At 50.7% G+C, this 23,904-nt stretch overlaps 1 protein-coding gene across 6 annotated transcripts in view; it reads left to right on the top strand.

Moving 5' to 3' along the window:
• Nucleotides 1-23,904, top strand: part of gli2a (GLI family zinc finger 2a) — a 488,975-nt gene that overhangs the window by 439,539 nt on the left and 25,532 nt on the right. For all 6 annotated transcript variants that reach the window (XM_038790037.1, XM_038790038.1, XM_038790039.1 and 3 more), the window contains one exon: nt 8,245-8,409. In XM_038790037.1, coding sequence (XP_038645965.1) covers nt 8,245-8,409 — 165 coding nt within the window. The remainder of the gene's footprint in view (nt 1-8,244; nt 8,410-23,904) is intronic.

Here is a 23,904-nt window from a genome sequence, read left to right as displayed (position 1 = left end):
TAAACAAAAGAATTCACTGCAGAAGACAATCCTTTAACCTCTTGTTTGAACTGTCTAAGCACCCTTGCTACTCATTTCAAATGTGCTAATTCCTTGCTTAGTGGAGCAGACAGTGGAATGTCATCGGCTAATATCACCAGCAAGAATGTCTAGGCCAGTGTTCCTGCTTCTTCTGCACAGTCTCCTCCTGTTCTCAAGTAATTGTTGTTTTGGGATATAAGGTCAGGACAGATGTGCTCAGGTGGATCTGTGGCACTTTTATATGGTCGGGCCTAAACAAGAGCCTGTGACCGTACTTGAGCTATTCGCCCCCATCGACTCTTGATCTACCACAGTACCTCATACAGGAGGTCAGAGAGCCATTGGTAAAAAGCGAAGGGAGTCTCGGTTTTAGTTTAAGTGAGGACCAAATAACGGCTCACTACCTCCCTGGTAATGTGGGCCAACAATATTATTGAATCTCCCAAGGTCAGGTTCGACAGTGTGCCATCAACCTGCAGACTAATCCCACCCACAGCTAGTGACTCTCCTTCAGGATAAACCGCTTCCTTTAATGCCCTTGACGTCTTCACATCATCAGAGACAGTCTCTCGCTCCCGAAGAGCATTGATTAAAAAATTAAGAAACCGAGGTGGTCGAAAACACACAGCAGGTCTTATAGGAAAAAAGGACAGTTTAATGTTTTGGGCACAGACCTTTTTGTTGAAATGAAGGATCCCTGCTGCAAATCCAGAGACGGCTTTTCTCTTCCTCAGCTGCCATGTTTTCACACAGAATTCCAGAATCCCAACAGTGCAGAAGGAGGCCATTCAGCCAATCGTGTCTGCACTGACCCTTAGAACGACCACGCTACCTAGGCCCAATCCCCCATCCTATTCCTGCAACCTCTCCCTCAGCGGCACATTAGCATGGCAAATCCACCTAGCCTGCACATCTTTGGACTGTGGTACGAAACCGGAGCACCCAGAGGAAACCCACGCAGACACAGGGAGAACATGCAGACTCCACACAAACAGTCATCCAAGCCTGGAATCGAACCCCGGTACCTGGAGCTGTGAAGCAACAGTGCTAACCACTGTGCTATCATGCCACCCTGGGGCTATCTATTCCCAGGATGCACCACAGAGGCGGAGGTGGCCTGCTACCTTCCATGCCTTGTTGCCTGAAATGTCCTTGGTAAGCTTCCTGGAGGGTCTTGGCCTACTTGCATGAGGCACTGGCGCTGTTGCATCCCCCTGTTCTGCCCGTTGAGCCTGAGTTGCTCTAGTCTCAGGAAGGAGGGATCCAGATTGGCTGGGTTCTCCCAGGATCTCCTAATCGCAAGGCCCTGGGACGTGCTCCAGCAGATCCTCATCCCTCCGGGTCACCATGGGCAGTGAGCTCAAGAGGCCTCAGCATCATCTGGCACTGACAGCCCTGGAGGCCCGCCGTGGTCTGCACCATGCAGTTGAACCCCTCAGGCATGGTCCTCAGGGACTGATCCATGTTTCAGAGTTCTCCCACCATGGGTTTGACGTCTTGCTCCAGGCTTTCCACTGTGGACGCCATTCTTGCAATGCTGGCCTGGGTGCAAAGCAATGCCGGCAACATCTTCTGCAACAGAAGGCTTTGAGACTCCTCCATTCAGCCTTGCAGTCGCAGGTATCTCGCTGACCCTCCTGGTATTCAGCAACTGAGGCACAAACATGTCCATGGCATTGCACCAGGCTGGGTCACAGCTGAGTCCTGCGACCCAGCAGACCTCCGACTGTCCCATCCCCGGGACATTCCTGCATTCATCTGATGTGCATCAGAAGCTGTGTGGTGCTCACCAGATAGTGACCGAGAAGCCTGACTGCTCAGTTCACCCATTGATGTGTGTGTCTCTGTGATCATAGTATTTACAGCATGGAAGGAGGCCATTCAGCCCATCGTGTCTGCACCGGCCCTTTGAAAAAGCACCCTACTCAGGCCTCATGCCTCCACCCAATCCACGGCAGCACCCGGGCAGCATGGTAGCATAGTGGTTAGCACATTTGCTTCACAGCTCCAGGGTCCCAGGTTCGATTCCTGGCTTGGGTCACTGTCTGTGTGGAGTCTGCACGTTCTCCCCATGTCTGCGTGGGTTTCCTCCGCGTGCTCTGGTTTCCTCCTACAGTCCAAAAATTTGCGGGTTAAGTGGATTGGCCATGATAAATTGCCCTTAGTGTCCAAAAAGGTTTACTGGGTTATAGGGTATGGTGCTCTTTCCAAGGACCGGTGCAGACTTGATGGGCCGAATGGCCTCCCTCAGCACTGTAAATTCTATGATTCTCTGGTTCTATCCCCTTTATCCCCGTAACCCAGTAATCGCACCTGATGGTGGATGGTGCAGGTGAAAACTATGATACTTCATCAGTGTCCTCCGAGGTCTCCTTCGAGGTGGTGTCGAAGACGGGCAGTGGAACACAGCTTGTAGATAGTCCAGGCTCTTTGGTTGATGTCCCTGCAAGGCAAGGGACATGGTTTTAGTAAGTGGCTAGGTCAAGGGTTTGGACTATACAGAACTCACTTGAAATTAGTCATCTGGATGAAATTCCGTGGCTCCTCGCTTTTCTCTCACGGGCCTGGCTCACTCTTGGCGCTGGCCCACCCCTGCCCCTCCCCTGTCAGCTCTGTATCTCTCTCCTCAGAGAGGATTCAGGAATCTCAGTTGGGGCATCCCACTGCCCGTCTTCTCTTGCTTGTGGTGGTTCTGGGCGAGCTTCTCCTGCAGGAACAAAAATGGGGATAATGTGAGCTGGACGCCTGGCAGGTCAAATGTTGATGACACCTGGCATGGGTGGGCACTCTGCTTTGGCAGGGAGAGGTTGTGATGAAGAGTGTCCCAGGGGTGGGGTTTGAAGATGCTGGTGGGATGTTGGGTGCTGGGTCCCTGCAAGATGGCAGCATGTGGGCTCGAGGTGACATTCTAGGGGATGAAGGAAGGATGGAGTGCAGGGAGGAGAAAGGGAACACGTACACTGACAGGTTGGAGTAGGTCATTTATTTTTTTCTACATTGCACACCTGTCCTCTTGGTCAGGTTGTTGGCACTGACCGGTGATGTCACCATCCCCCAGGCAGGATCTGTCACCTTGCTGGAGGGCCCCCTGCCAGACTGAGTGTATATTGTCGCCCGTCTCTCCACCACAGCATCCAGCAAATGGCTGAGGGCCCCTTCCGAGAATCAAGGGGCAGGTTTCCTTGCTGCCATCCTCCTGGCTTGAATGACAGCAAGTGCTGCGGAGCTGTTTCAATGCAGCAACCGTTCATTAAAGTGCTTAGATGACCCGCAGGGCGGGGAAATCAGATGCGTCGTGCCTCAGGCATGGTGGTTTTCACGTGTGGGAACTTTTTTCCCAACTGCCTGAGAGTTATGGTGCGGATGATGACACCAGGGCCAGCGGGAATCGCGCCCATTTTCTCGCCAAAAATGAAAGTTCCCATTTTTCCGGAAAACTCTGCCTTTAGTCGTTCACAAATTACTTTTGAATATAGAGTGTCCGTTGATTATATGTCCTTGGGTCACAAAAACTGTTTTCCTACTCTGATGTCTGCACTTTTTAAAATGTAGGATGATGAATAAAAATGACAAAGGGCTATAGCTCAGGGGGTGGAAAGCTATTGCACTTTAATTATTATTTCATGAAATCTTTAGTCTGAAAGTAGAACTGTCGTGGGTTTTTTTTAAAACAGCAAAAATACTTGCCACCTTACAGACGGGTTAAAAGATTGATAGGGATGTGTGAAGGTATATTAAAAGTCCCCAAATATCAGGATTTAAGGATGCTTGAGCAACGATTCAGTTGCCCAGCACAACTGAACTCGTTGGGGGGGGGGGGCGGGATTTATCAGCCTATCCCACTGGCAGGATCTTCTGGTCCTGCTGACGGTGACCTACCCTATCCCTGTAACCCCACCGAACCTTTTTGGACATCAAGGGCAATTTAGCATGGCCAATCCACCTAATCTGCACATCTTTGGACTGAGGGAGGAAACCGGAGCACCCGGAGGAAACCCACGCAGAATACAGCGTTATGGTGTTTGAGCGGGAAAGTGGAGCTGAGTCCACCAAAGATCAGCCATGAGCTCATTGAATGGCGGAGCAGGCTCGAAGGGCCACATGACCACATGCTCTTCGTTCTTATGTGACTCAAGCCTGGAATCGAACCTGGGACCCTGTAGCTGTGAAGCAACTGTGTTAACCACTGTGCTACCGTGCTGTTCCTTTAGCTATAAATATTAGCACTACGGCTATTTTGAGGAAAACATAAAGCTGTGTTAGCAAAGCAATAGATTTTCACACAGCTGACTACTTGAGAACAGTATCACATCAAGGTTAATTGGAGGTTAATAGAAGCGCGCCAGTTGTTCAGAGTGGCATCTAAACGCAGCGGTTTCACAGGGATTGAAATCGTGCCCGGTGACGAAAGTAATTATCTTGGCAAAGACGTTAACCCATCTTGTTTTTAATAGGTTTGTTTTAATGGGTCACTTCAATTGTTTCACCCCAGAAGGTTGAAAATTTGGCTAATCTGACCAGCATTAAGGGCTGTGCCAGAATGAGTAAAAAAACTGCCCTCACCACCAGCAACCTGGAAGCTTATTGCCTGGAGAGTGCCAGGAGGGAGAGATCGATACCCCCCTCCACACAATTAAACTGCTACACATTAGATGGCAATGCCATTGTCTGTCCCAATCGGCCACTGGGGAAAGGGAGGCACAATGCCCACTCTGATATTGCCCACAACGATAGTGAAACAAGTGAATGTGTACTAAGAAACACATTAACAAATTATAATAAATTGGGTCTGCCTTTGTTGTGCTGACTCCAGTCTTTGGAAGCCCCTGTAATTCATGAATGAGGAGTATTTTTCGCCCACACTGAATTGAACCCCGAGGTGGAGGTGGAGAGGTGCTCCACAGCTATCCCGAAGATTCATGTCGGCCTCTGAATATACAACCCCTCTGCAACAACCCCCCCTCCCCTCCCCGCCATCTATCCACCAATCCCTCAATTCGAAATACCTCCCCCTGCCCACCACTCTCACCTTTCATGATTGAACCCTCCATACAAACAGATCCGACTCCCCCCTCGTGATCGGAGCGCCCACATAAAATGATCCCCTGCACGGTCGGATCCCTCCTGCCCGATCGGAATCCTCTCCACAAGCCGCACCCCCACCCCTGCCCGAGATCAGGCCCCTCCTCTATAATCAAACCCCTCCCCTCCCTTCAATTAGGACTGCCACCCCCCCCCCCCCTTGATCGAGCCCGCATCACTACCACTCCTCAACAATTGGGACCATCCCCTACCACAATCAGACTCTCACCGTGATCAGTTGACCTCATGATTGGGCATCCCCCATGATTGACCCTCCTAATTGGCCCCATCACTGCAAATTGACCACATTGCCCCACACCCGATTGCGACTCTCTTTCAATCACTGATCGACATCCCCTCTTTCCCCCCCCCCCCCCCCCCCCCCTTTCTTCCAGGAACTGCACCCGGGCTGCTGCATGACTGGCACCCTGCCCCCATTATATCCTCATAAAACCAGCAAGCTGCCTCCAGGCACCCAACTATTGTCCACCGCTTGCTGGCAATATGCTGTTGATTCCCAGGCCCAATTCGGGGTGGGGCTTGGGCCTCTGGCTTCTGTTGCACACTCTCATCATGCCATCTATTTTGAGCCTGAAAACCAGACCAAAACGAACTCCCAGACTTGTGTCCTTTCAGTTTTTGTGTGTGTGTGTGAAATCCTCATGCAGTTTATGCAGTGGTGCCAGATTCAGTTCAAAGTTTCCATGGCATGCCAAGGATTGTTAAATTAAAACTAATTACAGCATTTTAAAACATAATTTAACGAATTACCTCATTTCTAAAATAGGTGCACGTGCACACTGGCCCTCTGGCCCATTAATATAAGTCTACAAATTCAACTGTCTCACAAAAATACCCCCATTTAACTTGCTGAAGTCCTGCAAGATTTGGAAGGATTGCACGGGAATTGTTCCAAGAGTCCATTGGAATGCTGGAGGAAGTTGGCAAGGGATGTAGCATGGAATATTTTCCTCTGGATTAAAACTTTGCAGAGAGGACTGGTGGAACGGTTTTTTAAATCTGCTCCATTTAGGAGGGTTACGGGATATCACAGGCTCATTTGTAATTGTCAATTGGAAGCAAATGCTCCCTGAATGAAATAATACCAGTTTTGGAAAGTTAGACAGCAGCAGTTCCCTCCCCGATTGTCATCCCAACTCTTTTTCAGTGAAAGCTTCTTCCATGTATCAGAGAGAAGAGGTCAGCATCAAACACTAAAGCTCACAAGTGCTCAAGCAATGAAGTTCTTAAAATGATAAAAATCACACATGGCCAGGTGACCTGTGTGCAAAAGCTAAAGACACAGCTATTGTAGATTAAAATTTGCCTTTGCTGCATTGCCAACGCTCACATTTTCATTCAAGATTTGTTGATTTTGTTCTGTTGGTTTAATAGGAAGATAGAGGAACCGAACAGATAAAGACCCAACAGGCCCATTGAGCCTGTCCCATGTACACGTCATTAAGCTTACCCCAACAGCATCCTCCAGGCCCCACACTGCTCTCTCCCCTCCCCCCCAAGTAATCATGCATCCCCTGGGGAAGATATTGACAGGGTTAGGAAGAATGCAGAGGAACGGGGAATATTTGTCCCTCTTAATTATGCAGCATTGAAACAGTGTAAAGTTACAAAGTCATGAATGTCCGCAACAGAGCCAATGTTAAAATCTGTGTTTTATCTTTCCCCTGTCTTGTGTACGCACGTCTGAATCTAGGGACAGCCAAATAAATCCCACTCACACTGGTCATATTGAACTTCGATTCACTCATCTGGCAATATTTACTGATTCCAGTCTTTAAGTTTACTTCACGGAAATATCTGCTTTTCTCAACATTAGCTTCTTCAATGAGACCGGAAAGAGCTCCCCATATATGGCGGATCATGAACAACTTAAAGGGAAAGACACGCTAAGGAACTCCTTTGTCAGTTTTAAAGAAGGACTGACAACATTGAACAGTTCTTTCTCTGTCAGACGCTGTCTAACCCTCTCTAATCTACCAAAGCACTGTTTATTTCGAGATTCCAAGGTTTCCACTTTTTTATTTTTTCGTGTTTATTATTTTCCTCGGCTGCCAGTTTGGCGCCAAGTGCTTATTTAGTGGTCCACGGCCTTACTGCTGTACATCTTGAGCTGTGTGATTGGGCACGATGGAATGAGGTCCGCAATCTCTCAGCCGCATTGAATCTTTAATTCTCCTCAACGGCGGATTTAAACAATTTTCCTGTCCCTTGATGCCCACGGGGGCTTGGGGAAAATCACTTCTTTCGGCGGCATCCATTTCAAATTAACTTCAGCAAGCTTCTTCCCTCGATCCTCCAAACGAGGGAGCAGATTTATTTTTTTTGACATTTGGTCCATTAACTCCAGAGTTTTCCGATCATGCCGAGGAACAGGCCCTTCCATTCATGAAATGCGCCCTCTCTGCAGCTCATGCTCACTGTCAGCTAACTGCTGCCTGATGATGGATTTGGTCACAGCCTACTTCCCCACAAATAATTGGTGTCAGATGCTAATGCCTGCAGCCTAGCATAAGTCATTTAGTTAGCCTCTGGCCTTGCAAACCAACTGCATTGAGAACAAGTACACCTTTTCTCCGGGAGCTTCCGCGGTTATGGTAGAAGAAGGATATTCCATTCGGAACCTTTAATGATTTGATTATCACTGGATACTTACTTAAAAGTTGCACATGACCGTTTGGAATTTGAAAAAGTCGATGCGACACGTAAACTAGTGAGTCCTGGCGATTTGATGATAGATTAAAAATAGTCAGTAGTGGGGGAGGAGAGGTGGGAGTGGTGGCGTAGAGAGATCTGTCTCCCTGCACACTGCTCTTGTTGCAGTGCGGAAGGTTCATTCAGGAGGTGGGGGAGACTTCACAGAGAATGTGTTGCGATTGGGCTGCTGCCTCGTGATGACAAGCAGCTGGCTGGAGAACAAAACTGGCAGAAGTGTCCTGCTCCCTGTGACTCAATAACACATCGGGTGATGCATTCATCTCCTCCGGGGGCCAGCAGTATGAAATTATCTGTTCAGTGTAATAGAACATTCTTGGCCATTGACTCAACTAGAGTACACTTCTGTGTGATGTATAGCCCCAGGCTTGTCTTTTAAACGTGATTCTTGCTTCCCTCTCTCTCCAGTTTGAAGGCTGCAGTAAAGCTTACTCACGACTCGAGAACTTGAAGACTCACCTGAGGTCGCACACAGGGGAGAAGCCATATGTTTGCGAACATGAAGGCTGCAACAAAGCATTCTCCAATGCATCAGATCGAGCCAAGCATCAGAATAGGACTCATTCCAATGAGGTATGGCAAACTGACTGAATCTTAACTTTACCCAACGGTCATGGAAATGGCCTAGGATTTCAACTGAGAGAATTTGTCTATTTCTTGTACATGCAAATCAAACACTGTCCTGCAACAGGGGGTGGAATTTTACAGTCTCGCGCCGGAAGGTTTGAAGATGGGAGGAGCCTTTCTGGTACATGGCGGCTTGCTGTTTGCACGTGACCTGTAACCTGTCTTCCATTTTACAGGGTTCGGTGAAGGCACAGTTGACCCAGCTGCCCTTAAAATGCCTCATTTCACTCCTCTATTGTGTCACATCTCTCATAAAATGTACTGCCTAGAATTGGACATAATGGGCTGGATTCTCTGAAAATGGGGCTTTGTCCCCACACCGGCGGGCATACCAGCGTCAACCACTCTGGCGTCAACAGCCCCCGAAAGTGAGGAATTCTCCAATTTCTCGGGGGCTAGGTTGACATCGGAGTGGTTGGCGCCGCTGCAGCCGGCGGCGAAGGGCCGGCGCGAGTTCGCACATGCGCGGAACAGCCGGCGTGATCTCGCGCATGCGCAGACCGGCCGGTGTATTTCCACGCATGCGTAGGCGGGCCGGCATATTTCCGCGCATGCGCGGGTTTCCCTTCTCCGCGCTGGCCCCCGGGCAATATGGCATAGCCCTACAGGGGCCCTGTGCGGTGGAAAGAAGCCCCCCCCCCCCCCCCCACGGAACCAGCCCACAGATCGATAGGCCCCGATTGCGGGCCAGGCCACCCTGGGGGCCTCCCTGAGGTTGGATCCTCCCATCCCCCAGGACCGCCCCCGCACACTTACCTGCCAGATCCCGCCGTGCGTGAGGTGAGTAATTCACGCCGGCGGGACTGGCCAAAACTTAATGGCCGGTCAGCCCATCGGGGCCCGGAGAATCGCTGGGCGCACGCTATTAACAGCCCCAGACCGGTGTGGCGAGAATCCCGCCGGCCCCCGGGAAATGGCGCCAGAGAATAGGGCAGCCGGTTAGCATCAAAGAAGGGTAGCATCAAAGCAGGGTAATGGAGATGCATTCAAGCATGAAGGCAAAGATAAATAAACAATCCACCAAGCAGCTGTGTCTGGACCAATTAAACTGTCAATCACTGGTAAATGAGATATATTGCTGTGTGAAATTTAATGAAGGATTTGCATTTCAAAGGCTGTCAGGGGATTTGAAGCCCTTTCAAGTGTACTTGTATTTCCACCACTGACATTTGTAACAGCTGCTGCTCGGGCAGCAGATGTTAGGAAAGGATCAGTGAAAATGCAGTTATTTTGCACCATGCTGCCTGGACTGCTCTTTAGCTTTCAAGCAGAGGTGACTGATGGGGGGGACTGGGGGGGGGTCGGTAGCCGAGGGTCATCTCACCCCAGGCATGGGTGCTGTTGGAGGTGACCCATTATTCCCATGGTGGGGGGGGGAGGATGCCCTCCTTGTCAGCTGGGGTGCAAGGGGGGGGGGGGGCAGGATTGGTGTGGTGGGGTGGGGTGGGGCCTGCCACTGGACCTCGTGATTGGTCACAAAATGGCTGCCCAATACCAGGATCCCGACTGAATCCGGAGAGCTCTCCATCATGCATAAATTTGCATGCTTAAGGAGAGACTTGCACCTGGGCCCCACTCCCAGCACCATTGGAGACCCGTCCCGATTCTCCTCTCTCAGGAGCACTTAGACTCCAGAATCGAGAATCCCAGTCCATGTCTGGTCTCCGTTTGTGGAGACCAGTAGTGATTCGCTCCCACCTTCACGTTGCGTTGCCAGGTGGGAGAAGTGCAGCAGCCGGGAGAAAACGGCTTAAAAGAGATGCTGCATCTTTAAATAGATATATAGCAATACTAGCCTGGTTCACATCACTGCCACCCGGAGCGGGCTGGCAGCACCGGAAAGTGTTTGGCGCCCGGCACAAAACCCATTTCGGGCCTCTCCCTAACTTTTCCCGACATAGTGGGACTTGCATGGGGCGCAATGTAGCCGGAGAATCGGCCGCTATATTTTCTGTCACTCAGCCAATTCGTATCCATGCTGCCACTCTCCCATATATTCCATGGACCTCGGCTTTATCAGCATATCTTTCTGTGGCACTTTTTCAAATGCCTTTTGGAAGTTTACATGCACCATGTGGGCAGCACGGTAGCACAGTGGTTAACACGGTTGCTTCCCAGCTCCATGGTCCCAGGTTCGGCGGGCAGCACGGTAGCACAGTGGTTAGCACAGTTGCTTCACAGCTCCAGGGTCCCATGTTCGATTCCCGATTTGGGTCACTGTCTGTGCAGTGTCTGCACATTCTCCCCATGTCTGCGTGGGTTTCCTCCGGGTGCTCTGGTTACCTCCCACAGGCCAAAGATGTGCAGGTTAGGTGGATTGGCTACACTAAATTACCCTTCGTGCCCAGAAAGGTTAACTAGTTTATGGAGATCGGGTGAGGCATGGGCTTAAGTAGGGTGCTCTTTCCATGGGCCGGTGCAGACTCGATGGGCCGAATGGCCTCCTTCTGCACTGTAAATTCTATGATGTCAACTATCTTTAAATCTCAATCATAGGAGGTGTGTATCGCTGGCTGAGCCTGCATTTATTGCCCCTTCCCTAATTGCCCTCGTGAAGGTGGTGTTGAGCCGCCTTCCTGAACTGCTGCAGCCCGTGTTGTTCGTGAGGGAGTTCCAGGAGTTTGACCCTGTGACAGTGAAGAAACTGCATTGCCCTTATCAAACCCTCTTTCCTACATCATCAAATAAACTCAATCTCAATTAAACAAGCATTTAACAAATCTTTGCTGGCTTTCCCCAATTAATCCATATTTGTGCAATTGATTGTTAATTTGGTGCATCTACTTGAAGCATTTGTTGAATTAGCAGTGAAAAATGTTAACATATCAACTGACAATCTGCATGAATTTTATACACCTCATCTTGTGTTTTATGAAGGTAAATTTGTCAGCTGGAAATCTCTTCAGCATTTTTTGTCTAAGGCAAAACTGTAACAAATTTGTGATGACAAACTATCAAATCCAGAGAAAATAGCCCTGGGCAATTCAAAATGGCGGGCAGATTTCACCCATTTTGGGACAAAGTCCGTTCATGGGAGCAGGGTCGTGGAATGTTTCCTGATGCGGAGGCCGGCAGGCAAACAGGCAAAACCTTCCGGCAGCACAGACCGCAGCCACCACGGCAGGTTCCCGACCACTGAGACCACAAGTGAACCGCAGCGTCGGGAACTCGGTCCGTCGGCGGCGGTGAATTAGAGGGTCGGGCCCACTAATAATATGCCAATGGTGCTTAAAAGCCGTGCGGCGAGTGATGCATTTACCCCATTTTTGGGGTGCCAGAGGATCCCGATTTGGCGTCAAACATATTCTCCGCCCAATCGTGTTTTGCGATTTCCGCGTTGGCCAACGGTGAATCTCACCCATGCTCTCCTGCCCAAGGTGAATTGCAACTGATTTGTGCCCCCATTGGGAGCACAGATCAGGAATTAATTCACTACCCTCGGCCATGCGAATGTATGCATGGCGGGAACGACGCGGGATTCCCAAGGGAATCTTGCTATCGGGCTACCATTTTTAAATAGGGAGACCCCCCCCCCCCCCCCCACAGACCCCCAGAAATAAGACCTGACAGGAAATCCCCCAGAAAAGAGATCCCTGTCTGGAAGGTAGAGAGCAGTCCAAACAGAAGCAGTGAAAAGAAATACTGTTTTAACACTCACCTGGGCAATAGACATGCTGGCTCAGGCACAGGAAGCACCACGTGTCAATTCCTGGAAAGAGAAAATGGTGATCTGTGTTTAAACCCTTCAGATCCTTGAGCTGTAAGCCATTCATTCATTTCCCTTGGACGTATGTGATTATTAGCTTCCGCACACACAGCTGAGAGCCTTACTTCATTCATCTTCCTTCATGGTTCAGTAGCTCTGAAGTGCTCTAACACAATGGTTACAAACGTCAACCACTTCAAAGAGAGTTAAGTGCATTCCAATCATTCCCCCTTTACGCATGGCTGATTTTGAAGTACTCAGCTGGAAATTGACAGCACTTAGCTCTGCACTAAATGCAGGTCTGGCATTGTGGAGGGGGGGGGGGGTGCAAGGGCCCTCGGATGGATTTTGGGGGCAATTCCCTTCAGTAAATCCTGCCCACGTGTTTCCTGGCCCAGAGGACTGAAGAATCACCCGGGGCCGGAGAACATGGTGCCCGGCCAGCTAAGTGGATGCGAATAGGTCATAAAGACCATTGGCACCTCCTGTTGGCGCGCTGGTGCGCCAATCCCATTTTTACCCGGATGCCCGATTCTCCGCCACATTGGGTACCCCGCTACCAGCGACGGCAGAGAAAGAGGCCAAGGTCTTGTCACAAAAGGGGCAGCACGGTAGCACAAGTGGATAGCAGGAGGCTTCACAGCACCAGGGTCCCAGGTTCGATTCCCTGCTGGGTCACTGTCTGTGTGGAGCTTGCACGTTCTCCCCGTGTCTCTGTGGGTTTCCTCCGGGTGCTCCGGTTTCCTTCCACAGTCCAAAGACGTGCAGGTTAAGTGGATTGGCCTTGCTAAATTGCCCTTAGTGACCAAAAAGGTTAGATGGGGTTATTGGGTTACGGGGATAGGGTGGATGGGAGGGCTTAAGTGGGTCGGTGCAGACTCGATGGGCCGATTGGCCTCCTTCTGCACTGTATGCTCTATGTTCGAAATAATAGTTTATTATTTATCATTATTATTTAGAAAAGCTACTTCATGCTTGTACTCTGCACACACTTCCGGGGAGGGCTCCTGGACCCCCACCACATGACCTTTTTTCTAGCCGCGTCATTGCATGCCCACTATGTCTGCACCCGGTGCCAAGAAGCATTATTGAGTACACCAAAGACCTCTTTGCGGTTGCTAAAATCTGGACTGCGTCGAGCCAGAGAATGACTGGGATAACATTTTGTTGAGGATTTTTTGTGAGTGATCCCCGGCAGACTATAGGCACCTGGAATGATTCAGCTTTCTGGAGCCCAGATCGTACCGCACGACCCCCAAGTGGAAACTTATCATATCTGGACTCCTTGACGGCCCGACACATAATCATCTCCCTCCATTCTGAAGCAGTCTCCTTCTTTTGAATCAAGAGCAAACCCTGAGCAGCCCGATCCAAGACAACATGCTGAGAGCTGTGTCCTTCGCTTCAAGTTGTGTGGTAGCCTTTATCCTGAAGGTGTCAAACTCAAAAACAACGTCATGTTAGCGCATAGAACACCCCCTCCAGTATCCAGTCTGTGATAACATTTCCCAATCGTTGCACCATATAAACAATTCATTAGACTCTAAAACCTGGGCCGGGATTCTCCCCTACCCGGCGGGGCGGGAGTCCTGGAATTCTCCGCACCTTTAGGGGCTAGGCCCGCGCCGGAATGGTTGGTGCCATGCTGACTGGTGCCAAAACTGGCGCCAACGGTCTTTGACGCCCGGCGTCGGGGCTGGCCGAAAGGTCTTTGCCGGTTCGCACATACGCCGGTGCGTCAGCGACCGCTGACGTCACCACTGGCGCATTTGCGGTAGGGGGGGTCTCTTCCGCCTACGCCATGGTGGAGGCCGTGGCGGCGGCGGAAGAAAAAGAGTGCCCCCACGGCACTGGCCCGCCCGGCGATCGGTGGGCCCCGATCGCGGGCCAGGCCACCGTGGGGGCACACCCCGGAGTCCGATCGCCCCGCGCCCCCCCCCCCAGGACCCCGGGGACCTGCTCCCACCGGCAGCAGAGGTGCTCCAGTTCCCGCCGGCGGGATGGGCCTGCCAGCGGCGGGACTTCGGCCCATCGCGGGCCGGAGAATGGCCGTGGGGGGGGGGGGGGCACGCCGATCGGCGCGGCGTGATTCCCGCTCCCGCCGGTTCCCAGGTGGCGGAGAATTCCGGCCACGGCGGGGGCGGGATTTACGCCGGTCCCGGGCGATTCCCCGACCCTGCGGGGGGTCGGAGAATTCCGCCCCAGGTGTCTATAGCACAGAAGAAGGCCATTCGAGCCATTCCGCCCGTTCCAGCCCTTTCCCAATGCAATCCAGAACTTGCACAGCAGTACCAATTGTGTAAAAATAATGTTCCAAGTTGTGCACCATGGACACTAGATTCACAGGAATTGAGGAGATCACCTTTTCACTTTCATCAATAGAATTGCAATGACAAGATAGTAACCAATGTTAAGAAACAGAGGACGGTGAAACGCCTTGGCCCAGTTCCTCCTGCAGAATCGACACTTCCTTTAAAAGCAGGGCAAACTTTGCAGACAGCACTGGTTAGTGGGGAGAATGATCACCACATGCCAGTGATAAGAGGAGGGAAAGACCTGTGGAAAACAGCAAATTCCCTTCACCAAGAGAGTGCAGACAAAAGGCAGAGTCACAAAAGGCGACAAAATAGTCAAATTCAGGGAGCATTCTGCCTCACGTAGAAATGTTAACCTAACTTGACAGAGAGTGAAAGGTATTGTTTGGGAAACAATCATTCTTTCCAGTCCAGTCTAAAATACATGAAAGACGGGAGAAATAATGAAATCTAATTAGTTGTGTGTACAGTCTATTCCAGTCAATTTAATTATAGGATGAATCATTTTTTTTGGGGGGGGGGGGGGGAGTTCGGTTTAGGGTAGTGATGGGAAACTCAGGGTAGTTAGTGGTCCCCAGGAGGGGCTCTCTTTCACCTCAGTGGGCCGCAGATTGAAATCGAGCATGTTCACTGTGTTAAATACGTTGAATGCACGCCTAATATTTCATGAGGAGATATAGAAAATGCTTCATCATTTATATATTAGTAGAATTGTCATCAACAACACAATAATTTACGCTTCGGGTGCAGAAGACGCACATGGCTCTCACAGTCGATGTTGTTTGCAGTCGGCACGCACCCCACTTCACATGCCCTCGATTTACGGCATTTCACTTCAGTCATTCCGGCCGGAAAAAAATGGAAATCAGTGGAATGTGGCAACACTGCATGTGGGCAACGGTCAACAATATGTCTCCTGGGTCATACTCAGAACCCAGATGGGCTGCATGTGGCCCCCAGGTAATAGGTTACCCCCCACTGGGTTAGGGGGAGTTGCAAGAAGTGACTTTGAGTTACCAGCAGACTGTGCGCATTCCAAATGAAGTCCTGGCCAGCTTCTTTTCTGGCTGGTGCACAGAGAATTGAGCAATATTTTCAAAAGTGGATAATTGCTCTCATCCTCCAACAACAAACACCCCCTGAAACCTTTTATTAAAACGCCACAGACAGAAGAGGAGAGGTGAGTAGTGCATAGCACCTCTACAATATTCTATACAGGTGATGCACAGCACCTGTTCAACATTCTGTACAGGTCATGTACAGCACCTGTACAACATTCTGTACAGGTGATGCACAGCACCTCTACAATATTCTATACAGGTGATGCACAGCACCTGTTCAACATTCTGTACAGGTCATGTACAGCACCTGTACAACATTCTGTACAGGTGATGCACAGCACCTGTACAACATTCTGTACAGGTGATGCACAGCACCTGTACAACATTCTGTACAGGTAATGCACAGCACCTGTACAACATTCTGTACAGGTCATGTACAGCACCTGTACAACATTCTGTACAGGTCATGTACAGCACCTGTACAACATTCTGTACAGGTGATGCACAACAACTGTACAACATTCTGTACAGGTCATGTACAGCACCTGTACAACATTCTGTACAGGTGATGCACGGCGCCTGTACAACATTCTGTACAGGTGATGCACAGCACCTCGACAATATTCTGTGCAGGTAATGCATAGCAGCTCTACAATATTCTGTACAGGTAAAGCACAGCACCTCTACAATATTCTGCACAGGTAATGCTCAGCACCTCTACAATATTCTGCACAGGTAATGCACAGCACCTCAACAATATTCTGTGCAGGTACAGTATAGCAGCTCTAAAATATTCCGTACAGGTAATGCACAGCACCTCTACAATATTTTGTACAGGGAATGCACAGCACCACTACAATATTCTGTACAGGTAATGCACAACCCCTGTACAATACTCTGTACAGGGAATGCACAGCACCACTATTCTGTACAGGTAACGCACAGCCCCTGTACAAGACTCTGTACCGGTAATGCATAGCCCCTGTACAATACTCTGTACAGCGAATGCACAGCACCACTATTCTGTACAGGTAACGCACAGCCCCTGTACAATACTCTGTACCGGTAATGCATAGCCCCTGTACAATACTCTGTACCGGTAACGCACAGCCCCTGTACAATACTCTGTACAGGTAACGCACAGCCCCTGTACAATACTCTGTACCGGTAATGCATAGCCCCTGTACAATACTCTGTACAGGTAATGCACAGCCCCTGTACAATACTCTGTACCGGTAATGCATAGCCCCTGTACAATACTCTGTACAGGTAATGCACAGCCCCTGTACAATACTCTGTACAGGTAATGCACAGCCCCTGTACAATACTCTGTACCGGTAATGCATAGACCCTGTACAATATTCTGTACAGGTAATGCATAGCCCCTGTACAATACTCTGTACAGGTAATGCATAGCCCCTGTACATTATTCTGTATGGATCATGCACAGCATCTGTACAATACTCTGTACAGGTAATGCATAGCCCCTGTACAATACTCTGTACAGGTAATGCATAGCCCCTGTACAATATTCTGTATGGATCATGCACAGCATCTGTACAATACTCTGTTCACCCCTGCAACCAGTGCAGACGGCGAACAACATCCAGCCATAGGTACTAATTTGGAAATTTGCTCAATGTGGCTACTTAAACCCCAATCAGCAAAATTAATTAGTTGATTCCAATGTTTAGTTTTATAGAAAATAAGGTGGTAGTTTAGGATCAAAGTAATTTAATTGAGATTAGGATTTTGTTTTGCTTTTCAAGTCTATTCAAAAGAACGTAATAATGGGTTGACTTTATAGGGTGGTGGGAGGGGTTTGTGTGGCAGTATTTTCTTCTGGGTTACATCTAGGATTCCAGTACTCAGTGTTGAATGAAACCCACTAAATTGTAGCTTTTCAACATTTTTTAAACTGAGCTGGTGTCTGAAGTTTATTCCAATGTTCAATTTGTGTGCAGAAGTTATTTGATACATTCAAAACAACACTAAAAGCACCCTCCAGACAAATAACAGAGTGCACAGTTCGGAGTGCCACTGCCGCCTTAAATAGGAGACATTTGCTTCAAGCTGAATATCCTGGTATGTGAGCTGCATTTTAATGTACCATCCTGGAAGGCAATGTCAGCTAGTTCTTTAATCCAGTGTTTTAAAGTTGCGACAACTGTACCAAGTGTCTGCTCGTCATTCGATAGTTCAGTTGATACTTGGAGTCCAAGAGTTAAATGAGGGGGAAATGTTACACAAACTAGTTCAACGGCAACAGAAAGTTCTGGGGATACTCAGGTTTGGCAACACCAGTGGGTAGAGAAACAGAATGAGCTGGTGAATGGTGATCAGGCGGAAGCGTTGGGTGGGATATTCCAGCCCACCCGTTATCCGTCGGCTGAGGCTTCCGGCCTCACCATTAGCTTCCGGCGGGATCTTCCGGTTCCGTCGAGGTCTATGGCGTTTTGTGTGGCCCGCCCATCCCACTGCTGGGGAACCGACCATGCCGTGGGGGGTGGGGGGGGGGTCGGGGGGGGGGGGGGGGGGGGTGGGGGGGGTGGCGGTCACCTTTGGCGGAACCGGAAGATCCCACCGGCGGTGAGGACGGGAAATTCCCACCTGTTAGCTCTGCGTCTGCCTTCACAGATGCTGCCAGACCTGCTGTGTATTTCCAGCGGTGTCTTTTTGTTATATTCAGATTCCTGGCGTCTGCATTATTTGACAATTAGTTTTGTGTTTCCCGGGTAAGGGCCACCTTGATTGAAGTTTTCAAGATGTGAAGCGGAACAGATAGGGTAGACGAGGAGACTCTGTTACCCCTGGTTGGGGAGTCTAGGGCAAGGAGGCATCTCCAAAAATTAGAGCCAGACCTTTCAGGGATGAATTTAGGAAACGTTTTCACACAAAACGTGGCAGGAATTTGGAACGCTCTTCTGTATATGGCAATCAACGCTAAATCAATTTGGTAATCTGAGGCAGATAGATTGCTTTTGTCAATCACTGGTATTATGGGATAAGGGGCATAAACAGGTAAATCTGTGGGTGGCATAGTGGGTAGCACTGCTGTCTCGCAGCACCAGGGACCAGTGTCAATTCTGGCCTTGGGTGGCCGCCGGTGTGGAATTTGCACTTACTTCCCGTGTCTGGGTGAATTTCCTCCGGGTTCCCCGGTTTCTCTCCACAGTCCAAAGATGTGCAGGTTCGGTGGATTGGCCGTGCTGAATTGCCCTTTAGCATCTAGGGATGTGCAGGTTAAGTTATGACGAAGAATGGGGCGGGGTGGGGGGGGGAAGTGGATCTGGGTAGAGTGTTCTTTCGGAGGGTTGTGCAGCTCGAAGAGCCAAATGGCCTCTTTCTACACTGTAAGGATTCTATGTAGGCAGATCAGATATTAGCCCTTATCTCATTGAATGACAGATGAACTTGAGGTGCAAAATGATCTCCCACTGTTCCTATCTTCTTATTTATTTGCCTGTTCTCCACCCTTCCCAAAAGTACTGTTCTATATTTGCAATGGATACTCAAAGTTCCTTGCCCAACCAGCAACGTGTGGTAGGGTGACTGATAGCAGCATCGGATATATCACCGGACATAAGAAATATCATCGGACATAAGAAATAGAAGCATGTGGCTTATTGAGACTTTTCTGCCAGTAAATACAATTGTGGCTGATCTTTGGCTTCGCTTTCTGAACCGCTCCTTGATTCCCTGAGAGACCAAAAGTCCATCTTTCTCAATCTTAAATGTATTGCACAGTACAGCATCCACAATCCTCGGGCGTGGAGAATTCCAAAGATTCGCAACCTTTTGAGAGAAGAAATTACTAGTTATCTTACCCCCTTATCTTGAGACAATTCCCCCGGTGCTCTAGATTCCATAGCAAAGGGAAACAGTCTCTCAGTATCCACCCTGTCACGCTACTTCAGAATCTTGTCATGAATGAGAGAGACTCAATGGGCCGGTATTCTCTGAAAATGGAGCTATGTCCCCACACCGGCGGGAAAACCGGCGGCAACGACTGGCGTCAACGGCCCCCCCAAGGTGAGGAATTCTCACCTTTCTAGGGGGCTAGGTGGACGCCGAAGGGCCGGCGTGATCTCGCACAAGCACGAACCGGCTGGTATATTTCCGCGCATGCGTGGGGTATTCTCTTCTTCGCACCGGTCCCCAGTCAATATGGCGGAGCCCTTTAGGGGCCCGGCGCAGAGGAAAGAAGTCCCCCCACAGAACCAGCCCGCCCGCAGATCGATAAGTCCCGCTCGCAGGCCAGGCCACCGTGCCACCACCCCCCGGGTCGGTTCCCTCCCCCCCGCGCACTCGCCTGCCAGATCCCGCCATGCGTGAGGTGAGCAATTCGCGCCGGCGGGACTGGGCAGAACTAGACGGCCACTCGGCCCATTGGGGCCAGGAGAATCGCTGTCAACGGCCCCCGACTGGCATGATGGGAATCGCGCCGACGCCCGAAAAACGGCGCCGGAGAATAGGGCAGCCGGCGGCGGGGCGGGATTCGCGCCTCCCCCCGGGGATTCTATTTTCTAAACTCCGGAGAACCTAGACCCAATTTACTCAGCCTCACGTGGGACCAATCTAGTGAACACTCGCTTCACTGTCTCCAATGCTGATATATCCATCCTTAAATATGGAGATCAGAGGCGGGTTTCTCCCCACCGTGGTGGGGCGGGCGGTCCCGGCGCCAATGAGTGGCATGAACCACTCTGGCGGGGTTGGTGCCATGCCAGCCAGCGTCAAAGGTCTTGGGCTGCGCCAAAGGGCGTCTGCCGGCCGGCGTGAGTTGGCGCATGCGCTGGTGTCATCCCAGCACATGCGCAGGGGGTTTCGTCTCCGCACCAGCCATGGCAGAGGTCCACAGCAGCCGGTGTGGGGGGAATGAGTGCCCCCACGGCACAGTCCCACCCGCGGATCGGTGGGCCCCAATCGCGGGCCAGTCCACCATGGGGACACCCCCCGGGGCCAGATCCCCCCCCCCGAGGACCCCGGAGGCCGTCTGCAGAGCCAGGTCCCGCCGGTAAGTACCTGGTCTAATTTACGCCGGCGGAACCGGCCTAAGACAGGCGGCCGTTCGGCCCATCGGGGGCCGGAAAATCACCGGAGGGGGGGCTGCCCCTGCCAAAACTCTGGCGCCGGAGAATTCGGCAGCTGGCGGAGGAGGGATTTACACTGCCCCCGCCGATTCTCCGCCCGGCCGGGAGGTCGGAGAATCCCGGCCCAGAACTTCGCATAGGATTCCATGTGTGGTCTGACCAAAGCCCTATGCAAGTGTAGCAGAGCTTATTTATTCTTTTACTCCAACCCTCTTGCAGTAATGGCCAACATGTCAGTTGCCTCCCTAATTGCTTGCTCTAACTAGACCTGTTATACCTACACAAATGCCCCCCCAAAGCAACAGTGGTTGCAGTGCAGTTGGGAGTTAGAAGCCTGCCCCCCCCCCCTCCCCCCCAGCAGTATTGAGGCCAGTTGCCGCACTCCTTCTGTCATCGCGAGCAAATCAGCTCAGCCCAAACTTTCTTAGTGATTGCTTTGAATAGTTTAATAATGTACAATCATGTTTCCTTTTGACTCTCCCTCAAGGTAAAAGAGCATTGCAGACAATCGAGCTCTCATTATAACTTTAAAGACATTTTTGCCGGTTTGATGGTCTGCTGATATTTGCTAAATTAACCTGTGGGAGAATGAAGGAAGATTGCATCAACAGACCGTAATGAATGTGCAAGATTACTAATTTTGTTGGAATTTATTGTGTAACTGCTGTTCTATTTTTGTAAGTTGAAACGTATAAATAGCCTCATATGGGAGCTGGTTTGAACTCATTGTGGCTGAGCAATAAAATGACTTTTGGAGTTCAGCGTTTATGATTTTCTTCCTGTTTCTAGGTGTCCCCAGACCGTATTGCCAAGCCTAGCCTGAGAAAGCATACAGAGAGCCAAATTCCAGACCTCTTTTATTACTGGCAGCTTTTAGCTGATGACATGTAGGTTGCTGAGAAGCTATTCTCTGCTCGATTCCTTCCCCTTGTGGAAAAGTATTAGGCTCCTCTCGTTGCCTCACTTATAAGGGGTGAGGCAGGTGGTGGTTCTAAATAGCAGGACTTCTGTGGTTCTACTCTGCGGAGAATCTCGGGGCGGCGTGGCGCGATTCGAGCCGGTCGCGGGGATTCTCCGTCCCAGAATCGCGCCCAAGGTGAGGGGCGGGAGCTCAGGGGGGATTTGGGGAAAACGTTTTTTACCCAGAGGGCGGTGACGAACCGGAACGCACTGCCATGCTGCCTCACATGTTTCAAAAAGAACCTGGATGAGCTTGGACATTTTATTGGGGGAGAGGGGGGGTGGGGCCGTTAACCAACCACATCACATGTCACATGTCGGCCAGACCGGGTTTGGACGGCAGATTTCCTTCTCTGAAGGACATTAGCGAACCAGATGGGATTTTATGGCAATCGGCAATGGTTTCATGGTCATTGTTAGACTTTTAATTCCAGATTTTTTATTGAATTCAAATTTCACAATATGCCATGGTGGGATTTGAACCTGGGACCCCAGAGCATTACCTGGGTGTCTGAATTACTAGTCCAGTGACAATACCACTACGCCACCGTTCTGCGTACAGTCTAGACAGATCGTCCCATACATGAAAAAGATAGGCCATGCGATAAAGACACAATGTATATACACAGGCATCGGGTGAGGCATACGGAATGTAGTGCTACACAGTAGAGAAGATGTGTGGAGAGATCAGTTCAGTCCATAAGAAGGCATTCTGTTAAGAACCGGGAAGAAGCTGTTAGTGAATCTGTTGGTGCGTGTTCTCAGATTTTAGCATCTTCTGCCTGATGGAAGAGGTTGGAAGAGAGAATAACCCGGGTGGGAGGGGTCTTTGATTATGCTGCCCTGCGGAGTCTTTCCAGCATTTTGGGTAGGTTTTTTGAAATTAGAATCCCGACAGTGCAGAAGGAGGCCATTCGGCCCATCAGCTCCACACCGACCCCCTGAAAGAACACCCTACCTCTGGCCCACTCCCACGCCCTGTCCCCGTAACCCCACATACTGGTATTAAAAAGGTTTCCCAATGTTCCACACTTGGAGAATGCCAGAGTGTCACATGAGGCAAGGCAGTGGGGAGGTATAGACCGAGACAATGGCTGGGAGACGGGTTTGTGTGGTGGACTGGACTGTGTTCACCATTCTCTGTAGTTTCTTACATTCTTGGGCCGTGCAGTTGCCATACCTTTGAATGCAAGCTCACAAATGGGAAAATAAAGACCACTAAACAGTTGTTCTTGAGGATAGTGCTCTTTGAAGATCTTTGCCATATCAAGCCGCAACAACCCAGGTTTTTTAGAACAGCTGGGGGAGCATTTCTCCTCTTCCCAGCCTTCCAGAAATAAATTAAAACTTACCAGTTGGTCTTTTCAGCTGGACTGCTAGTTGTAACTGTTCAGAGTGTGCACAGCGCACACTCCACTTGGTAGTGTCCTGAAATGGCAATTGGGATCCAGTGTATGTTATAGATCCCCAATTCACATATTAAGCATGACCTAGTGACTGGCTTAGATGCTCACTCCAGGCAGCATGGGGAAGATAGAGGGGCGAATTCTCCACTCCTCACGCCGGGTGGGAGAATCGCGGGAGGTCCGCTCTCGCACCTCCTGTGATTCTCCCACCTCCCCCAAAATGGCGTGTCGCGTTTTGCGACACGCCGCTCGGAGAATCGCGGGCCGCGTTTTTCACGGCGGTCCGCGATTCTCCGACCCAGATGGGCCGAGCGGCCTGCCGTTCGCGGCCGTTTTACGACAGCGGCAACCACACCTGGTCGCTGCCGTCATGAACACGGCGTGAAATGCCCGTTTGGGGCTTGTGGAGGGCCTAGAGGGGACTGAGCACCACGACCGTGCTCGGGAGGGACAGGCCCGCGATCGGTGCCCACCGATCGTCGGGCTGGCGTCTCAATGGGACGCTCTCTTTCCCCTCCGCCGCCCCGCAAGATCAAGCTGCCACGTCTTGCGGTACGGCGGAGGGGAAGACGGCAACCGCGCATGTGCGGGTTGGCGCCGGCCAACCTGCGCATGCGCGGCTGACGTCATTTGGCGCGTTGGCCGCGTCATTCTCGACGCGCCGGGCCTTGACGCCACGACAAGGCCCGGCGGCCGAGATTCACGGCACGGTCCTCCTAGCCCCCCGGCGGGGGGAGAATAGGGGGCCAGGAGAGGCCTCCGACGCCATTGTGAACCTCTCCAGGTTTCACGACGGCATCGGGCCTTTGAGAAAATTCCGCCCGAGATACCCACAACAGGAAGAAAGCAGTAAGTGATTTCCCCCAGCCCTTAATAGTTTCTCATGTGACACTCTGGCAT

Source organism: Scyliorhinus canicula, chromosome 2, assembly GCF_902713615.1.
Source record: "Scyliorhinus canicula chromosome 2, sScyCan1.1, whole genome shotgun sequence".
Taxonomy (NCBI): Eukaryota; Metazoa; Chordata; class Chondrichthyes; order Carcharhiniformes; family Scyliorhinidae; genus Scyliorhinus; species Scyliorhinus canicula.
The sequence above is the reverse complement of the archived record's forward strand: the minus strand, read 5'-3'. Positions and strand labels throughout refer to the sequence as shown.